Here is an 18,225-nt window from a genome sequence, read left to right as displayed (position 1 = left end):
CGATGACCGTTCTGTGCATCAACCCAGGAAACCGCCTTAAAGAAAAATCACAAGACACAGCTCTGAATCACTGACAAAACACGCTACGGCTCACCTTTACCATAGCAATTTTACGCGTTTATGTGGAAACTGGATTTTTTTTCCTTTCCTTTTTTGCACAATTCTCCATAGATTTGGCAGTTGAGATAAGATCCTTTATCAACGTTAGATCTGCCTCTCAGATAAAAAAAAAGGATATTGCGCTGTCTGCCTGACTAAGATTATCTATGTGGAATATAACATTCAGCAGAAAAAGCCCGGAACTAAACCATTATCAGATGTTCATATCACTTTGAGGATCTGTCCCCAGTTCTCACCCTCTTCTGAGCTCCCTGTTATTCTCTACCATGAATCCAAACAGCCTACCTGGATTTTTCCTTATGCTGCTAAGTACCATGCTGGGCCTAAGCATAGGCCTGGAGTTTACTGGCTCTGAAGGTCAGTGGGCTCGCTACCTGCGCTGGGATGCCAGCACCAGAAGCGACATGACGTTTCAGTTCAAGACTTCAGAACCAGAGGGCCTGATGCTCTACTTTGATGATGGCGGATATTGTGACTTTCTGCTTCTCGCTGTATCTGAGGGTAAGCTGCAGCTTCGCGTCAGTATCGACTGTGCCGAGACCACCATCACCTCAGATAAGATGGTTAACGACAGCCGCTGGCACTTTGCAGCCATCAACAGGCACAATTTGCGGACTGGCTTGGCCTTGGATGGCCAAACCAAGACGGAAGAGGTGCGGCCTCAGCGGCAGTTCATGAATATTGTCAGTGACCTCTTTCTTGGAGGCCTCCCAGGGGACATCCGCACGTCTGCCATCACCCTGCCCTCCGTCCGCGAGCTAGCGCCATTCAAAGGAATTATCACAGACCTCAGTTATGGGAGTAAGCTGCCCACGCTTATCAATAGTCAGAAAGTCCGCTTGGAGATGATGGGCCTATGCACAGAGAACCCCTGTGAGAATGGTGGGATCTGCTCACTGGCAGACGGAGAACCCTACTGTGACTGCTCCAGAACTGGATATGTAGGTCGATACTGCACTGAAGGTAAGAGGGTTGGCTCCAGAACCTTTCTGTGTCAAGCACGATTGCTGGTTAAAATTTTGAAATAAAAATTCAATGGGATTCCTTACAAATGCAGACTTCAACTAGCATCACATCTGCTGTCTGCTTCCAGGTATAGCGAAAAAAAAAGATTATATGATTACCCTTCATATTTGCTTTTTTGTTTTTTTGCATATGTTGCATCATTAAAATCATCTCATACCATGTGGCTGTAAGCAACGCAATAAATCTCAATACAAGCCTCTGAAAATTAGATTCAATTTCCATAACTGTGTTGCTATTCCCGCTGCACCTAATGCGATTTGTGCCACACCAAACTTCATTTATGAAATGCCTCGAAAAATGTGCATTGATTGCACAACAGTGTAATTTATATAAAGCAGGAGCATCTATACTCTGGCGTGTTTAAGCGGTTTAATGCAATTCATGCAGGACACCCAATGAAAATACCGAGGGTTTTGTTGCTCTTACGGCTTCTTTTAGAACGTCTTCGTATTTCACGTGGGAGTTAAATTGGAGATGATGTTCTCAGCATTTCTTCTCCCTTCACAGTTATTACTTTTGATCAGGCAGTGGTGGATATGGTATTAGCTGATATGACTAAAATTACAATACTGAGTTCTCTTTTTTCCCCCCTATTAAATGTATTCAGATTTTGCAAGGTGCTGCAGGACCTGAAGGTACACAAAGTTTGGTTGAGAAATAACGTCATGTGTTTTTCTTCTGCTTCTGTGCCAAGGCCATCGCTTTATTTGGAGAGTGTAATGAGATCCAGCTCTTTGAGGATATTCCACCCTATTCTATCATCTTCACACCCTAAAAGCTTTAGTTATTAAAAAAAGTTGTTTTTTTCTAATTGATACCTACGTGGTCCGACAAAACTTGCCACTGGTCTTTCCCTTCCTTTTCAGGAAATATATATTTAAAAAATAATCATGTTAAAATCTCTCATTGTTCAGAACACCCTGCTGCTTTACAGCCTTGAGATCAGTGCTAGCTGATGCCAAAAATAAGTTGCTCGTTTTTTTGCTATTCCATTCACCACAACACAAAATTTTCTCTTTTTTTCCATATTCAAGAACGGTAACCTTTTAAATACACAGTTTCACCATAACCTTACTCGCTTAACTATTTGTTTACGTGTATGGATTGCAGGAGATCCCTTTGTGTGAACAGACCCATGTCAAATTTCCTCCCCTGCTGACCCACTTCCTGCCTGTCTAAATCAAACTGACACGACTGAGGGATGACTCCATTTTGCCCGAAATCAGAGGAATGCTCACTGAAAGCTAGAGCGCTAATGACGAGCTATTTTAAACTGTATCTAATACAATTAAAATGTTTGTTTTTTTAAATGTCATCACTGCAGCGTGCCTTTAAAATGTGATTTTTTTGCTGTCTTTTGCTTCCCAATATGCACCAAAATTTGCTGATCAAATGAAGCTGTTCGGACGTCAGATCACGAGTGCTAGCCTGTGGCGTTGTTGAGGACAGCACGCGATGTGCTGGTTGCAGAGCAGTCGAGCAAACGGGCTGGACTTGACCTCTTTTCGCTTCATCCCATTTGCCCGCTGCCTGTGTCGAACAGTCGATAGAGGAGGAGCAGGAGGCCTGTTGGTCTGAGGGCTGATGGTGGAACTGTGACATCTTTGTGTTAGAAAGGCCGAGGTTTTAAGACGACTCAGTTGGGCGGTGGTCATATCTTAGCTGCAGGGCAGAACGAGTCCAATGTGTGAATTTACCACTGGCCTGTTGTACCCTAATTTGTCACAGGAAATTAGCTGTTGGACAACAAACCAACTCATGCTTACTTCCTTCTTCGTCCTTCTATCCTTCTATTCAGGCATCTGTTCTTCATTTTCCTCCGATTTCAGGCTATAAAAAAAAAGGGGAGCTAGGGGAGGGTAGTCAAGTTAATTCCCCAGCTGAACTGACTGCTGCTCTTTTCTGCTCTCCCATTAACTGATGTGGCTGATTGTTGATTATGCCACAGAGACTGGGAACCATAATTAGGAGGATAATGAGAACAGAGATGGCTAATTTGCCTGGAAAATGCCTGCGCAAACACTGCCGTCAATTCAAACTGTCTGTCGGCAAACTCGTGAAGAGTTCTTTTACTGTTATGGCCACATGTCCACAAGTGGGCAAAGTACTTGTTGTTCATGCGGCGCTTGAGCACAGAATGTTTTCAGGGGATGTTCGCACACCTGTCCCGTCAGTATACTGTGATCATGCCGTACATTAATGAGCAATAAAATTAGCAATTTGTCAAATGTGTGAATATGTATATGTTACATTGTCGGATGCAGGAGTCCGGATGCATTTGCATTCACAGGCATGCGCGTGAATGCACGCGGATGCAGGCGAGGCCCTGGAGCTGCTCGTTAAAACGGGCAGATGGCTGACTGGCTGAGTAGACTGGGCCTTGGAAGAGTTTTCCCAGCCGTGTTTTTAATGGTAGCCTGCTAGCCGACTGGCCTGGAAGGGAAAATACAAGGACTGGGCAGAATTCACATGTGTGATGAGAAATGAGAAAATGGGAAAAGTGGGATAAAGCTTCTGTTTGCCACTTCACTGAAAAACATCCTTCTTGTTCCCACACTGGTATACCTCCCCCCCCCCCCCCTTTTCTCATCTGTCATGAATTAGTGGGGGTCAACCTTCTGCTAAGGCATCATCATTTCACCGCAGTGATAATTATGAAATGGTTCCGTTCTCTGAACGCCTGCAAGCCCTTCCATGCTTTGCACCATAAACAGTTGGCCATAAAACACATGCTCAGTCTCGCCTCCTGTGTGGATCAGGATGTATCAGTGTGGCTAACTGCGTCATGGCGCATGGATTGAAATTAGACAGTACTCGCTCTCTGCATGCGTCGACCTTAGTGTGCAGATCTGTAGCTGTAGCTTTAGTACTTGACCTTGTCATTGATCATTCTTAAACTGCTTCTTTAAGCACAGCCATCGTTATTATTCTCCTGCTATTCCTTGTGCAAATATCACTGTCTTTAATAGAAATGATCTGGATGTGAAATCTCTTTCAGTTCAGCTAACTTAGCAGCGGTGACATTATGAAATCTCTTGAATACCTTGTGGTTTTTCTGGTTACATAAAGGTATGCAGAAGGTCAAGGTTGTTAAGAGCTGCACAGGATTGTTTAATGAATATGTAAAAATGATCATCCATGTCCTCTTTCAGGATTCCACATCCTGCATTTGTAATGAGCAGTTTAAGGACCTCCTTTTTGCTTAAACAAATATGCAGGGACTCGTTGGAAGGTTAGTAATTGAAGGCTAGGGCAAGCAAACTGTTAAGTAAGTGCTGAAATGGTGCCTTCGGGCTTAGCTTTGGGGATTAATAAACAGACATGGAAAAAATGACAGTTACAATAATCTTACTATAAAAAGTAGGTCAGCGAGAAAAAAAATGGTGCAGGGACTTGCCTGATGCCAGTGCACGGGGCATTTGTGTCTAGTGCCCATGCTGAAAATTATGCTTGGATTTGAGTGGTGAAGCTGCTGGTAAAATAGAGCCAGGGATTACGCTCGGACCACATGTCCTCCACAGCACATTGGCTTGTTCTGAGCACCGTCGCGGCAAGAGAAAAGGTTTTATCTACACGGAAACTGAGCATTTAACACACGCGCACGCACCATATCTGGACACAAGCATTTGCACAGTCAGGGAAAAAAATATGTGTACCTGCTGATTCAGGCACATAAATTCAAGCATTAAGTCCCCCCCCCCCCCCCCCCCAGGATCATCTCCTGAGAACTAGAACAGTGCTGCCGTCCATCAGCTGGCTTCTACCCTCCTTTCCCACACTTCCACCCATCGCCCTTCCCTTTCCTCTTCCAATGTCATTTTTCTTGTGTGGGAGGAGAGGCAGCATCCGTTTTAGACTCCCTAAAGGAGACAGGAGGAAATCTTCACCTCGTCTTCACCATCCCCTGCTGCAGAATTTGCCTCCCTACTCCTCCTCTCAAATGATATATCTGTCGTGGGTTGAGTTTGTTAAATTTAACATTAAACAAGGACTTAAAGCTGTCAGGGAGGCGGGTGGGAAAAAAATGAAACACAGAAATCCCTGGATGTATCTAGTAGTACGAAACAGGCCACTCCTCTTTGTAGACTGGGCAGAGATCAAAGCGCATCGCTAAGTCACATTAATATCTGATATCTCGCGTTAGAGCCAATATTTAAAATGTCTGATGTAGTCTGTCTTAATTAAGATGTGTTTAATTTTCCTTTCATCAGTTTTTGATGCTCTTTGGGGGGCACCGATTACAAGCGCGAGTATTCCTATTAGGATGCGAGCTTCAGGTTTGTGACTAAAGAAGAATAATAAATATATAACAGACTCAACTGATGTTGAATCCACTCAGTCATCTGTAATGTTGCCTAAATCACACTGGCATGTCTGAGACCCACAAGGTGTCACTGACGGGTGAGCTCTCGGTGAGGATGTTTGCTGCGAGCGAAGCTTAACATGCGGCTTTTTTTCTTCTTTTTTTGTAATGTTGCCGTGCTCCACTATTAGCTACACCGGGACTCCCACTGTGAGCATTCTTCTGAGAAACCACAAGGGGCGTGTGATTGTGGGTGAGCGATAAGTTGAAGAAGAGGAGGTGGAGGAGAAAGGCATGGGTCTGAGAACAAGCAATCCTGCAATCCATAAAACTCACACCATAAATCCTCAACAGCGTGGATTTATGCATCATTTTACGTGTTCAAGGGACTCTGTGTGATGCGGAATATTATGCTACAATGACAATATTCGAAATGTGGAAGAGTTGTTTGCACAAATGTCGATCTGGATCCCGTGGGGGCGGGACAGATTCAGTTTTATGCCTTTTTCTTTCCACAGGTGTTCACACTGAAATAGTTTACAATCAGACATGTCAAGAGGGCGCCTCTTTGCTCCTTACATGATCGCCAGTGTGTTAGGGGTTTGGTTTTTTTGCATGTGTAGATGCAACATGCAAAAGTGGTTGTAGAGTGTTGCTAATGCGATGCTTCTCTTTGCTCTCTCTCTCTTTTCCTGACGTTTCCACAGCAGTCCTGAGAAAACCAGGTGAGTCTCCAGGCAAATGAGGTCACAGCTTCAGTTTAACTGCTGCAGCCATTCACGTCCCATCCAGTTATAAGTTATTTATGCATTCACCTTTAAAACGCAAGCAAATTTTTTTACCACAAGTTCTGTTTTAACTCTTAGATTTGACCTTTATTCAGCAAACACCCTCCACAGTTACTTTACATTCACGCAGACTGTTCCTCGTATAAGTCATTTGTCTGTTTCAGTGGAAAGCTTTCGAATGCACTTGGGGAAGCTTTGCCTTTAGTGTGATAGCCATTCTTTGCCATTATGCAAAGCATGCACAGTGACAATACAACTGTAGTATTGGCGTGTTGTGTTTTTTCTCAATTTTTCCTCTCTGTTCTCCTGTCTGTTTGATTTTTCTCTTCAAGGCCTCGCACACCTGAAGGCAGAGCAAGGTACTCTTTCCTCTTTCTTTGTAGATATCTCTTTTATTTATTTGTTTTTTAGCTCACTAACCCCTGTGTTGGTTGTGAGCTGTAAATTTACAGTGTGCGCCTGCACTACCTGTCCGTTTGCATTTGCGTGTTGCTGTGCGGCTACTGCAGAGAGGTGGGGTGGGGGTGGGGGGATGACTGTGTGTGTGTGTTTGGCGCAGAGGGGTGCACAACAGCATGGCATGTCCCACATCTCACCTTTGTCTCTCTCTCGCTGTGCTCGTGTGTGTCCTCAGCCTCGTTTCATCCAGGTCTCTGTGTATTACATAATTGTGTACTACTCTCACTTCCACAGCAAACAAGCAGTGACACGGTCCACTGTGTGGGAGCGGGGATGGTGGGGATGGGGTGAAAAAAAACAGGGAAGCTCGGGGGTGGGGTTGGGGGTGGATAAGGAAATCACTGGAATTTGGGGAGACAGCTCAGAGGAGAAAGAAGCTTATCTGGGATAGAGAGGGGTGAAAGGGAACAATAAGGATCAAAGAGTGTCAAGGTAAGGTGCATGTAGGAGAAATGGTAGCAGGGTTTGCATTCATATTTGATGAATCTGCAGCAACACAATTTACACTCTACATCCACTGCCAGTGTAAGATAATATTGAAGTCTGGGTGGTGGATGGGTGAAGACAGCAGAGCCCATTTCTGAAGTGGCACATTCATGGAATGTGAATTACTATGATTAAAATGGACGGAGCCGCTTCCTTTCTGTCGGATCAAATTCAGTAAAGCTGCATTTGAGAATCTATTTTTTGGAATAAGCTTAAAAATATCAGCGTTCACAGGCTCTTAGTTACTCTGCAATTTAGATTTTTTTTTTCAGATCTTGCTGGCTTGTTGAAAGGGAGTCTGAGACTTATTGTATTTCAAAATCAAATTCAATCTAGCTCTCCAGGAGTCCAAGATTATTAAGTTTGGCATAAAGTAACTGTGACTTTTCTCTAATTGTGCCCAAGTGTTTTCAGCTTTCACTTACCTAAACCGAACTATAACTGTGTGCCGATATTACAGAGAAAGGATGTTCGTTCTTGTTCTTGGAAACAACATTTGGCCATGGCTTCCAGTCATATGACGAGTTTGGAGTTTGCTCAGCTATCATGAGCAAACTATGGCTTATTTACAGTACCGTGCAAAAGTCTTGAGCCACCCATCATTTTTTAAATATTTTGCTTCCAAAGAGCCAGACTTGTCATTTTTAACCTCCTAAGACCCGAACTCCTCCACAGCATGCATTTTTAATTTCTCTTGGATATTTGAGCTGATTGGGTCCTGATGAATGTAAAAACAGAATTACCAGATTTTTTTTTTTTTTTTACCAAATTTTTGTTTCTAAGAAAAATGAGAGCCACATATGAGGATATTTGTTTAAAATTTCAATAGAACAGTAGCATATAATGTCCTCGTAAGTGGATATCAGGCCCTTGTAGAGCAAAATTGAGTATTTTGGTCTAAATAACCCAAAATGTGATGTCCACATATGTGGACGCAGGTCCGTTAAAGTAGTCTTGAGCAATAGTTCTCCAGGTCTTTCTTTGGACAATAGTTGCGTTTACACCCAGTTTCAGTTTAGTCCTTGTACCTGAGCATTTTCACAGCAATGTTTTTTGTTTGTTAATCCACTTAACAAATCTATGGACCTGAATGAATCATTCAAACATAAAAGCACCTCCTGACCTGTGTTGTGTCTGCACATAATGAATAACTTAGCAAACAACCCATTTTTAACTCTATTAGCAGCAGTTTGTCACAAAAACATACATTTTTTGAGAGTTTAGACACTCTTGAGGAAAAAAGGTAGTTATCCCAAATAGTGACTTAGAAAAATATAAAGAAATGACTTTTGCACAGTTCTGTATATATACTTCAGCCAAAACTATGACAAATAGCCAGCGAAAACCTTAGCCGTAGACCTCAACTCTATTAAAACAACACACAACGGCATAAACAAAATGAAATCTAGAAAAAGAATTGTTGAGATTTTGAAGTGTCAGTTGTGTGCTGCCCGTGTGCGCTTCTCCCATTACTGCACAATTTGCATGATTGTCGACATGTTGCATGCAAGTGTCACAGGCTTTATGTAGACTAAATAGCTTAAACCTACTTTTTGTTGTCTTTTTCTGGTGCTCTGCCTTGGATGACACTCTTCCTTCTTTTATCTCTACGGATCCTTTCTCCTCTAGGTAGAAGCAAAGGTACAGCAAATCCTTTTTCCCCTACTTTTCTTTCATCTAAGCTGCGAGAGATCTCTCTGTGTGTTTACATTTATGGGCTGAATTTTCACTGCCGCTTATTTTTAATTCACTTTGAGTGATTATTTAACATATTCATTTGCTCATTGTGGGAGGGAGCAAGGAAAGTCACAGGACCTGATGCTTTCCAGCTAACGAGCGGCCACAGTTATCGTTGCGTGAACGATGAATGAGTGAGTGGAGAGATGAGAGAGGGTGGAAAAAAACACAGTGTCAGTATCGCATACTAAATGAGTCTCTCTTAATTATCACGTTAAATATAAATGATGAGAAAAAATGGATTAATCATTGTCTTAGCAAGCAGTAAATATTAATAATAGCCTGTCTGTGTGAAGATGCCTGTGTTGTGACAGTTCTGTGTCTCGGAAAAAAAAGAGTAATTGGTGAATTTGACCTAACATTTAACTTCATTTAAATGAGACCATAGAAGCAACCTCTGTGTAGTGCAATTGTGCAGACAATATTCTCATTCTACACTGATCAAAGCCATGTGGCCCGTTTTCGTTAGTTGTGTGTGTTTGTGCGTTTTTACAGGATGTCCTGCCACGTTTGTGTGCTTCTCAGTGTCATCTTGATTGATATCAGTTTTAATGAAAATAGCATATTTCCTCATTTAAAGTAGCTTGCATGAGATGTAGTCATGTGCACAAGTGTCCCATGTTCACAACAGTGGATTGGTTTGATTGATTGTGAGCCCGCCTTCTTAGCTACTGTTGACAAACCTTATCAGTCTTTCTGTTCTTGCACGTTGCATATTGCTGTTTGCTCTAATAACGGGGGCGACTTTGACACTTGAAACTTTGAGTTATTTTGGAATCAGTCACTCCTTGCTTTCAGCAGAGGTAAAAGCAACAGCAGGTTTTCTCATTTTTAGCCTGCAGTCATTCAGTTTACTGACTGAAATGACTGCAGGCAATTTGATCAGCTTAGTAGATTTGATCAGCACTGCTTGGCTAATTAAGCTAACAGTAGCTCCTTGTAATTAACACGGGTTCGTGTTAAAATTTCATAAAGAGAGTCTTGTAAAAAGGATCTGAAAGAAGAGCTATTTTGCTCATTTGCACCTTCAAATTTTCGTTTGTAGCTTTGCATGGTTAACAGTTCAAAAATAATCCTCATTTCTCTTTCACTGGGTTTTTGTGCAGTCCCACAGTTCATCCTCTGTTTTAGTTCCTGTCCCTCAAAGCCTCTGCTCGCAGACAGCACACACAGAGTTGTGTGCCATGTTCAATATGAGCATCCACCCTTTTAACAGTATATGTACTATACTGGTACCCTTTATATTTACCCTTGGCTTCATGTATCATATGGTCAGTCTGAGGCTACGCGTTCCTAAAGACAGTAGGCAAAAATATAGCATCCTACCTGAAAAAGGCTTTCTGGATGAAACTTTGACAAACTTGACACAAACGTCCTCAGATCCATCAGTTCAGTCTGTCTCCTAAACTCTGATAGCGGTCAGGATCGGTTTTCACACGGTGGAAAAATGTTACAGTGGATGTGAACAACCTGTAATCTTACAAAGTGATGCAATCTAGTGATTTCCTTGGTCTTGGATACGATGCTGGGTTTCTGCTCTATGTAGTAAGCAGTCAAACACACTATATACCATCACTTATATTTTGCTTTTGTCTTCTTGGGCCACAGTAAACTCCATACCCCCCACTGTTTTGATACAGAGTTGATAGTTCTGCAACTTCCATCACATCGTTAAAAATCCCAATTCCAATAAAGTTAGGACACTCTGTAAAATTTAAAAAAGAAAAAAAAGACCTCAGAAATCCATAGTTTGTTCAACTGAGCTGACAGATAGTGAATTTTGAAAGTTTGCCTGAGCCAATGCAGAGATTTCCAGGACAGAATCCTCCCTGTTATCTATACAGTGCAGTCTGACAGATAATAGGCATCTAACATTGATCATTACTGTCCACTGTGAACAGAGATTCCTCCAGAATTTCTGAACCTTTTGATTAAATTATGTTCTGTATACAATGATATAGTCAAAGTCGTTGCAATTTTACGTTGAGGAACATTTTTCTAAGGTTGTTTTATAGTTTTGGATGCAGTTTTTTCCCCCAGATTGGCGAGCCTTTGTCCATTTTTATGTCAAGGGGTGTGCTGTGGCAGGCAGGAGGAAGGACCCAAACGCAGGACTCGTACACGAAGGAGTAAACTCCAAATGGCAGCTTTATTGCTGGAGAAACATGTAATACAAGAAAACTAGACTAGAAACTCAAAACATGAAGCCCAAACTAGAAAAACAAAACCGGGAAACAGAGAACCAGAACATTGCCAGAAGCATGGAAGAAATACACAGCACAGTGAGGGGATGACACAACAACAGAGAGAGGGAAATAAAGGGCTTAAATACACAAGGGACTAACGAGGGAATTTGAAACAGGAGGGAATCACAGCTGGGACTAATCAGATATCACGAGATGAGGAGGAAGCAAAACTGAATGCGCTGACATAGGACTATCAAAGTAAAACAGGAAACACAAGACAGGCACAGAGACACGGACTTGACACTGAAACATCAGGAGCAGAAGGACAGGAGAAGAAAACTGTGACATGAGACACGACTGACTGTGGAACATGAAAATAGACATGAAGACAGAACTAAACATGGGGGGCACAGGAACAACACCCCAGAACTAGAAATCACGAAACACTGAAGAACTGTAGAGCTAGAAATTACAAAAGACAGAACAATGAGAAAACTAATAAATTACGATATATAAAATAATTAAAACATAAACACTGGGTCACCAGACTCAGGACCATGACATTTTACCTCAGAGAAGCTCTGCTTCTCTGAGATACTCTTTTAATACCATATCACATCATATTACTGATTGTTGGAAATTAACCCATATGGAAAAGATATATATAAATCTTATAAAGTTTGTATCTGTCTTGTGTGAAACTTGAATGAAAAGCATACAAGAGTGAAAACAGATATAAGATCCCTTGAAAAATTCTATAAATGAAACTTGTATGTTTTGGATACTTAATAAAACAATATATGAAAGTAATGAGAAAGTGGCCACTTTCATGAGTAAATCATATGATTTATGATTCACTATATGAAGTAGGCCACATCTGATGCAAGTCTTTTATAAGCTCTTACTATTTCTTTTCCATATGGGAACCTAATTAGTTGCTAAATGTGTCTCTGTTGTTTTTTAATCTTTCCATCCTTTTGTCGCCCCATCTCAACTTTTTTTGAGACATCAAAGTCAAAAAACTTTATTTATCCCCAAGGGGCAATTAAGATAGACATGTTGCTGTTATCAAATTCAAAACGAGCTAATATTTTTTTAAAATCAGAATTTATGTTTTCCATGTTCTGTTGTGAGTAAAATATGGATTTATGAGATTTGCAAATCACAGTATTCTGTTTTTGCTTACAGTTTACACCGGCTCCCAACTTTTTTATATCTGGGGTTTTATTATTATTAATCCTTTATTTATCCAGGTAAAAAATCTCATTGAGATTAAAAATCTCATTTCCAAGAGAGACCTGGCATCATAGCAACAAAAGTCACATACCACATAGGTCTATGTGGTATGTAGACGTCTTTATGGGAAGACGTCTACTGCCTGCAGTGTCTAAATGATAGTTCTGATTGGGTAGTCATTGTTTTGATGTGACTCTATGTGAGCAGTTCAATATCACCAATTTCCCGGGACCGTAATGTATCTGCTGACTTTTTACACAGATGGAATTACAATGAAGCTTCACTGTAATGTGTTTGATTTACCCATTGCCTATCAGACTGACTTTTCCCTGTGTATGGGCTAAAACTGAATTCCCCTGCATTTATATCACTTAAGCAAAATAGGTTGTAATGTCTATGTAGTTAGAAATCCTAAAGCTCTGTTGCACAACAGAAGGAGCCAGATATGATACACGGGACTTTCTATGCAACTCTCTTGGGGATTTTATTTTCCTCCCACAATCTGAGTCAGTCAGATGGACTGATGATTTAAAGTTACTAATAGGTGTAAGTGGGACTATTGTCTCTAGACTTGTGTGACATATGAATCAATATGTAGCCTTTTAATCAAGGAATGCTTAAACATGATACAATATGACTCTAAAACAGAGACAGCAGCCAAGCCAGTGTTCACATTACACTGTGATGAGTAAAATGAGGACATGCCACGGTCCCAGTGTTATTAGATCCATGTCTCTGCAGTAGTGTGTGTGTCTGTGTGTGTGTGTGCTGTAAATGGCACAGCGGTCAAAGGGCACAGTAAACAGGAGGCTGGGGAAAATAGACTACACAAAAGACCCGAGTCCACCACAGAAAAAAAAGGAGTAAAAAAGAAAAATGATAGCTGCAGCCAAAGGGCCAGGCGAGAGTGTCAGTGTTGCAAGATTATATACTTGTAATGAAAAATGTGGAGCACCTTGTCATCCCTCTACTCAGATCTGGGGCTGATATTGCACGTAACCGTTAAGCCATCTATAGGGAAAGTTTTAGTCGCTTGCAATCCAAGAGAACCCCATTGTTCTTGGCTCAGAGATGCAACTTTTTGATGCATAGCATAAGTTGACATGGCAAACTTTTGTATAAGCTATGGCAGTGGACTGTGCTCCAGTTAGTAACATTGCTCTAGTTAGCAAAATGCTGAACTTCAGGCTACAGATATTTTCAGATTTGAGTGCCTCGTTTATCTAATTAATGTAAATGTGTGGTGAAGATTTATTCTTATGAGCAACTTTATTACTGAATTTAACCTATTTTGTCTTTGGGAGATGGAAAATAGGGCAGCATTTATAACAATCCAATTTCAGTCATACTTTTATGTCATCCAGATAATGAGCTTAGTCAAAGGAGACGCCATAATGTTCATTGTTGGTTTCAATATTTTGAGTTTGGTTATCTGTAGATAGTAACTGTGCTTCAGCTGCCAGACACATCAGCTGTTACATGTATCACATCAACACTTGAGGTGTTAATGTCAATCACAGATTGAATGTGTGCTATGTTTATTAACACGTCGAATTAACACGTTGAAACAAGGTTATTTTCTACTGTGTACTTAGCTGTACAATGAACAAAATTTATACCCTTAATGGTAATTATTCCACAAGATCCTATTTTTAACAGAGAACAACCACTCAGTACATTCAGTTCCCTTTTACATGATGATTTTTCCCCCTATGTCTCATGAGAGGTGTGCCTCCATCCAGACATCTGGTGTTCATCTGGTGGTAACAGTATCAATATCAGAGATGAGACTGCAAGGCAGATTGCACGTTTCACTACCTGGCTTTTCTCTGAGTTTTAAGAATGTTAAAGCCCAAATGAATTGTAGTCGAATCCAGGCACACACTTAAGAGAGACAGAATATTTTCACAGTTTGTAATAAATGCAATGTAAAGTTGATTCTGTTCACACATAGTCAAAGGGTGGAAGTTGTCTGATACAGTGACCTTAAGAGCTCATCTCACCTTTATGGGGATGATGTGGTTTTATTGGTTTCACTGGGCAGTGACCTCCAGCTCGTACTTGGGAAATTGATGCTTGAGTTTGCAGCAGCTGGAGTGAGAATTAGTACTTCAACGTCCAGGAACTTTGAAGTGCTAACTTTGAGGTCAGGCACGAGTTACTGTTCTAGTTGGAGGACTTGTTGATGATTGAGGGGAGAGATGGATTGGTGTGGGGTCAGCGGTGATGTAGACTTTGTACTGGTCTGTTGTGGTGAGTTGAGCTGATGGTGAAAACAAAGCTGTCGATTTACCGGTTGATCTACTTTCCTACACACACCTGTAGTCGTGATCTCTGGGTAGAGACCGAAAGAAGAAGATCACGGATCCAAGTCACTGAACTGAGCTTCCTCTGAAGGGTGGCTGGGCTTCATCCTATATGGACAGGGTAAAGAGCTAGGTGTTTGGGAGGGACTCAGAGTCGAGCCTTTATTCCTCCACATCGCCATTTGATGTGGTTTAGGCATCTGACCAGGTGTCTCTCAGGAGCTGGTGTTGTAGGCATCTCGCACAAGGAGAAGGCCCTGAGGCAGAGCCAGGACATGCTGCATTTCTGCTTACACTGCTGCCCCTGTGACCCTGGACTTTGGTAAGTGGCAGAAAATGGATGGATGGCAATCCAAAGGTGGTAATAATACATCCGACATTACTACAGGCTATTGGACAGAACTGAAATGTGCCAGATTTCTTTTTCTATAATTGCACTCCCAGTACTGTGAATGATCCTGAAAAGGCTACTGGCTTTTTCTGTAATGGAACAGTATGGACAGAGCGCAGGCACAGCTACAGTAGCTTGTCCCCATTGCCAAGTTGTCAGCGGTCCACTTTAGAGAGCAGTTAGTCCTTGGAGAGCGGGAGAGCGAGAGAAAGGAGTTCAGCCCAAGTCTAATCCCTCAGCATGAAGGCTTAGGACTAAGAACTTATTCTCCACTTCTGGAGTCACTCTCCCTAATTATCCCCTCAAAGTCCTGCCGCAGACTTCCAACTGACAAGATTTTTGCTTTCTGCCTCTGCAGCACTCATTCTGTTTCTGTCTCCTCTATATATACGCTCTCTCCCTGCACGTCACCGTTTACTTGATTCCTTCTTTCTCAGTTGGCCTCTCTGCCTTTGTCCCAACCCATTCATCTCTGTCTGCCTCGGTATCCTAGCCTTTCTCACTTTTGCTCTCCTCATCTTCCTCTTAGCTTTCTCTTCTGTTTCTCTACTTCAAAGTCATGTGGGCGTCACGTGTCTCAAATCACAGTCAGGCTTAAGATGGGAGTGCTTACTGCTGCCCACAGATGCTGCCAGGCTTCAGTGGCATTTATGAAGAGCTCTGTCCATACGCCTCTTAGCTTTTTGGTTTGGTCACCGGACTCGGACAGTACTACACCAGAGTACTCTAGTAGTCGCAGTGGTTTCAGAAAATACTGTAACTATACCTTCAGCACTCATGTAAGATTTATTTTAAACGTTAAAGGGCAGAAAAAAGATTGTATTTTTGCTTCAGAACAAATTTGCAGCGTATGTGTTTTTTTTCTATTGCTGTGTTGTGTTGCATTACTTGATATGTCAATCCAAGGAATGATTACATTTCTCCTCTTCTGAGTGGTTGATGTGTGTTGATGCTTGAAAATTTGTGAGTGACATATAATTCATGTCAGGATGTTAGCGAGTTAACACAGTGGGTGCTGGTGTTTTGAGACAAGTCATGAGCTGCCACTGAATGCCGGACTTCACTGGCTCCAGCATCAGCTTTCAATCGCTGTCACCTGAATCAGTGCTGGTTAAGTATGAGGGCAATAAGGCTAAGTAAGCCGCTGCAAGCCACAACTGCAAGTAGATCTGAGGGTAATGTCGGCACAACTTAAGTTGTACGTTTGCAAGAAATTTTATGCTGAAATAATAATAGCAGACATGGAACCAATGGGCTAACATGCACCTGCTCTTATTCATGTAATTCCCAAATCGAGAACTATATGAATTAATTATCCCAGTATAAGTGCTATTAGGGAATGACATTAACCGCCGTTTTCATAAAAAAGACAGCTGCTTTTACTGGTAGAAGCTTGAGTCATTTATGTTTTATATTAAAGCTATTATTGATATAATCACACTCAAATTTGTCAGCGTTAAACAGGAAAGATTATTCTGATGTAGTTAGGTTAGCTTAATACTTTTAAATAATGTGAAGTGATAAATACTGTTTTACATCTTTAAAAATACAATCATGTGAAAAAGAAAGTTTTTCACTGGACTCTGTGCACTCTTGCTGCTTCCATAGGAATGAGAAGGGTAAGGAGCAGCCAGGTACTGCTAATCAAATGTACTTAATCAAATGATCATTAGCAAAAAATCTAGCAGTTTGCTGGTCTGGAGCATGGAGCAAGTGTCTTCAGTGCCACAGTCTTCCCAGAAATGACATGCCAGCAAATTTAACTCAAAACTGTACTGTGCAATGCTCAGGGAAACTGTAAAAACAAAACAAAGAGCCACGTTTCAGTCTCTACACACCTCACTTAGCATGTTTACTGTTAAACGTTAAGGCAATACAACGAAAAAAGACTGAACAAGTGACTTGTTTGGAAAGGTTGCCAGGAGGAGACCAGCAGTTCTCAAATGATGAATATAAAATATTGGCTGAAAATGATTGAAATGACAAAAAAGAAAAGAGTCAAAATGTTTTAATGGCTCAGTCGAAGTCCAGACCTCAAACTGATTAAAACGCTAAACTGGGACCTTAAGAGAGTTGTGCATAGATGAATATCTACAACCTTCAAGTGAAGGAGGTGAAGGAACGTTATACAGAAGAGTGGACCAATGTTCCTCCAGTGATAGTCAAACAGGAAACAGTTACTTCAAGTTATTGCTGCTAAAAGTGGTTCTACAAGACACTGACTGATGGATCTACGTAGTTTTTCACAGGACAGGAGTCACTGGACAACATACTGTTTAACATGGCTGTAACTCACAATCCAAACTACTGCAGTTGGTAAAGTTGGCCAACTACGGCGATTATTAAACCCCCGAGAATGTTGTTCAATGGGAACATAAGAACCAGTCCACTTGGAGTCTGTAGATAAATCTGATTTTCTGTCATTGATCGATATCCTTCTTAGCGGTCTATCTGTGGACTGTTGAGATGAAAGTTTAGACGAGGGTTTTCCATTAAAATTAAAACATATTTTGTGTTTGCTGTCTAAAAATGTGTTGGATTAATTTTTCCCCTTGTGAAATATCAAAGCTCAAGTTTTGGACAAATAATTCAAAACGTGCATTGAAAATTCATTAGACAGATGAAGTTTAACTAAAAGATTTTGGAATTATTGTGGTGTTGGCACATGTGTGAAAAATGTGTTAAGAGAACTTATGTGCTAAGAGCTGGGAAGGGAATATTACTGTATTTTACAGTCCCTTTTAGGGAAACACTTTGGGGAGCTAGGAGAAAACTCTGAGGATATCCCTGAATGCTATATTTTACTGAAGCAAATTGACATTAAATTTATTTTCTGCTTCTAAAAAAAGTAAGGCAGAAAACTTGACCTCACTTTATTCAGTCCTTTACTGACTGATGGCACGTTTGAAATGAAACACTTGTCCTTTCTTGTCCTTTGTAATGCATGGCACCAACAGGCAATGCATGTCATCGGAGGCCTGGTTCATTCCCATCCATGCCACATAGACAACGGCTGGGAGTTTTCCTGTCGTGCTTCAGACGTTGCATTCAGAGCACCAGCTGTCACTTATTGGCCTTGGCATGCGTTGGCTGTTCTGTTGATAAATAGCTATTTACGGACAGACGCTCACCCTGAAATTGAGTTTAACTTTGCCCATCCTCATTACTCAATCCAAAACTACACCAC

General features: G+C 41.3%; 1 protein-coding gene across 4 annotated transcripts in view; it reads left to right on the top strand.

Annotated features, from left to right (window-relative positions):
* The first annotated feature begins 386 nt into the window (after nucleotides 1–386).
* The window catches only part of nrxn3b (neurexin 3b), a 335,382-nt gene continuing 317,543 nt past the window's right edge, over nucleotides 387–18,225 (top strand). For 3 of the 4 annotated variants that reach the window (XM_085371807.1, XM_085371805.1, XM_085371803.1), the window contains exons 1-4: nucleotides 387–1,083; nucleotides 6,157–6,174; nucleotides 6,570–6,596; nucleotides 8,812–8,823. In XM_085371807.1, the coding sequence (XP_085227933.1) occupies nucleotides 387–1,083; nucleotides 6,157–6,174; nucleotides 6,570–6,596; nucleotides 8,812–8,823 (754 nt within the window). The remainder of the gene's footprint in view (nucleotides 1,084–6,156; nucleotides 6,175–6,569; nucleotides 6,597–8,811; nucleotides 8,824–18,225) is intronic. The other variant, XM_085371806.1, reaches the window with a different exon arrangement.

Source organism: Diplotaxodon limnothrissa, linkage group LG15, assembly GCF_057381915.1.
Source record: "Diplotaxodon limnothrissa isolate DT_005_m linkage group LG15, D_limnothrissa_male_GT1.1, whole genome shotgun sequence".
NCBI classification, from domain to species: Eukaryota; Metazoa; Chordata; class Actinopteri; order Cichliformes; family Cichlidae; genus Diplotaxodon; species Diplotaxodon limnothrissa.
Note: the sequence above shows the minus strand (reverse complement) of the source record. Positions and strands in the feature narration are given on the sequence as shown.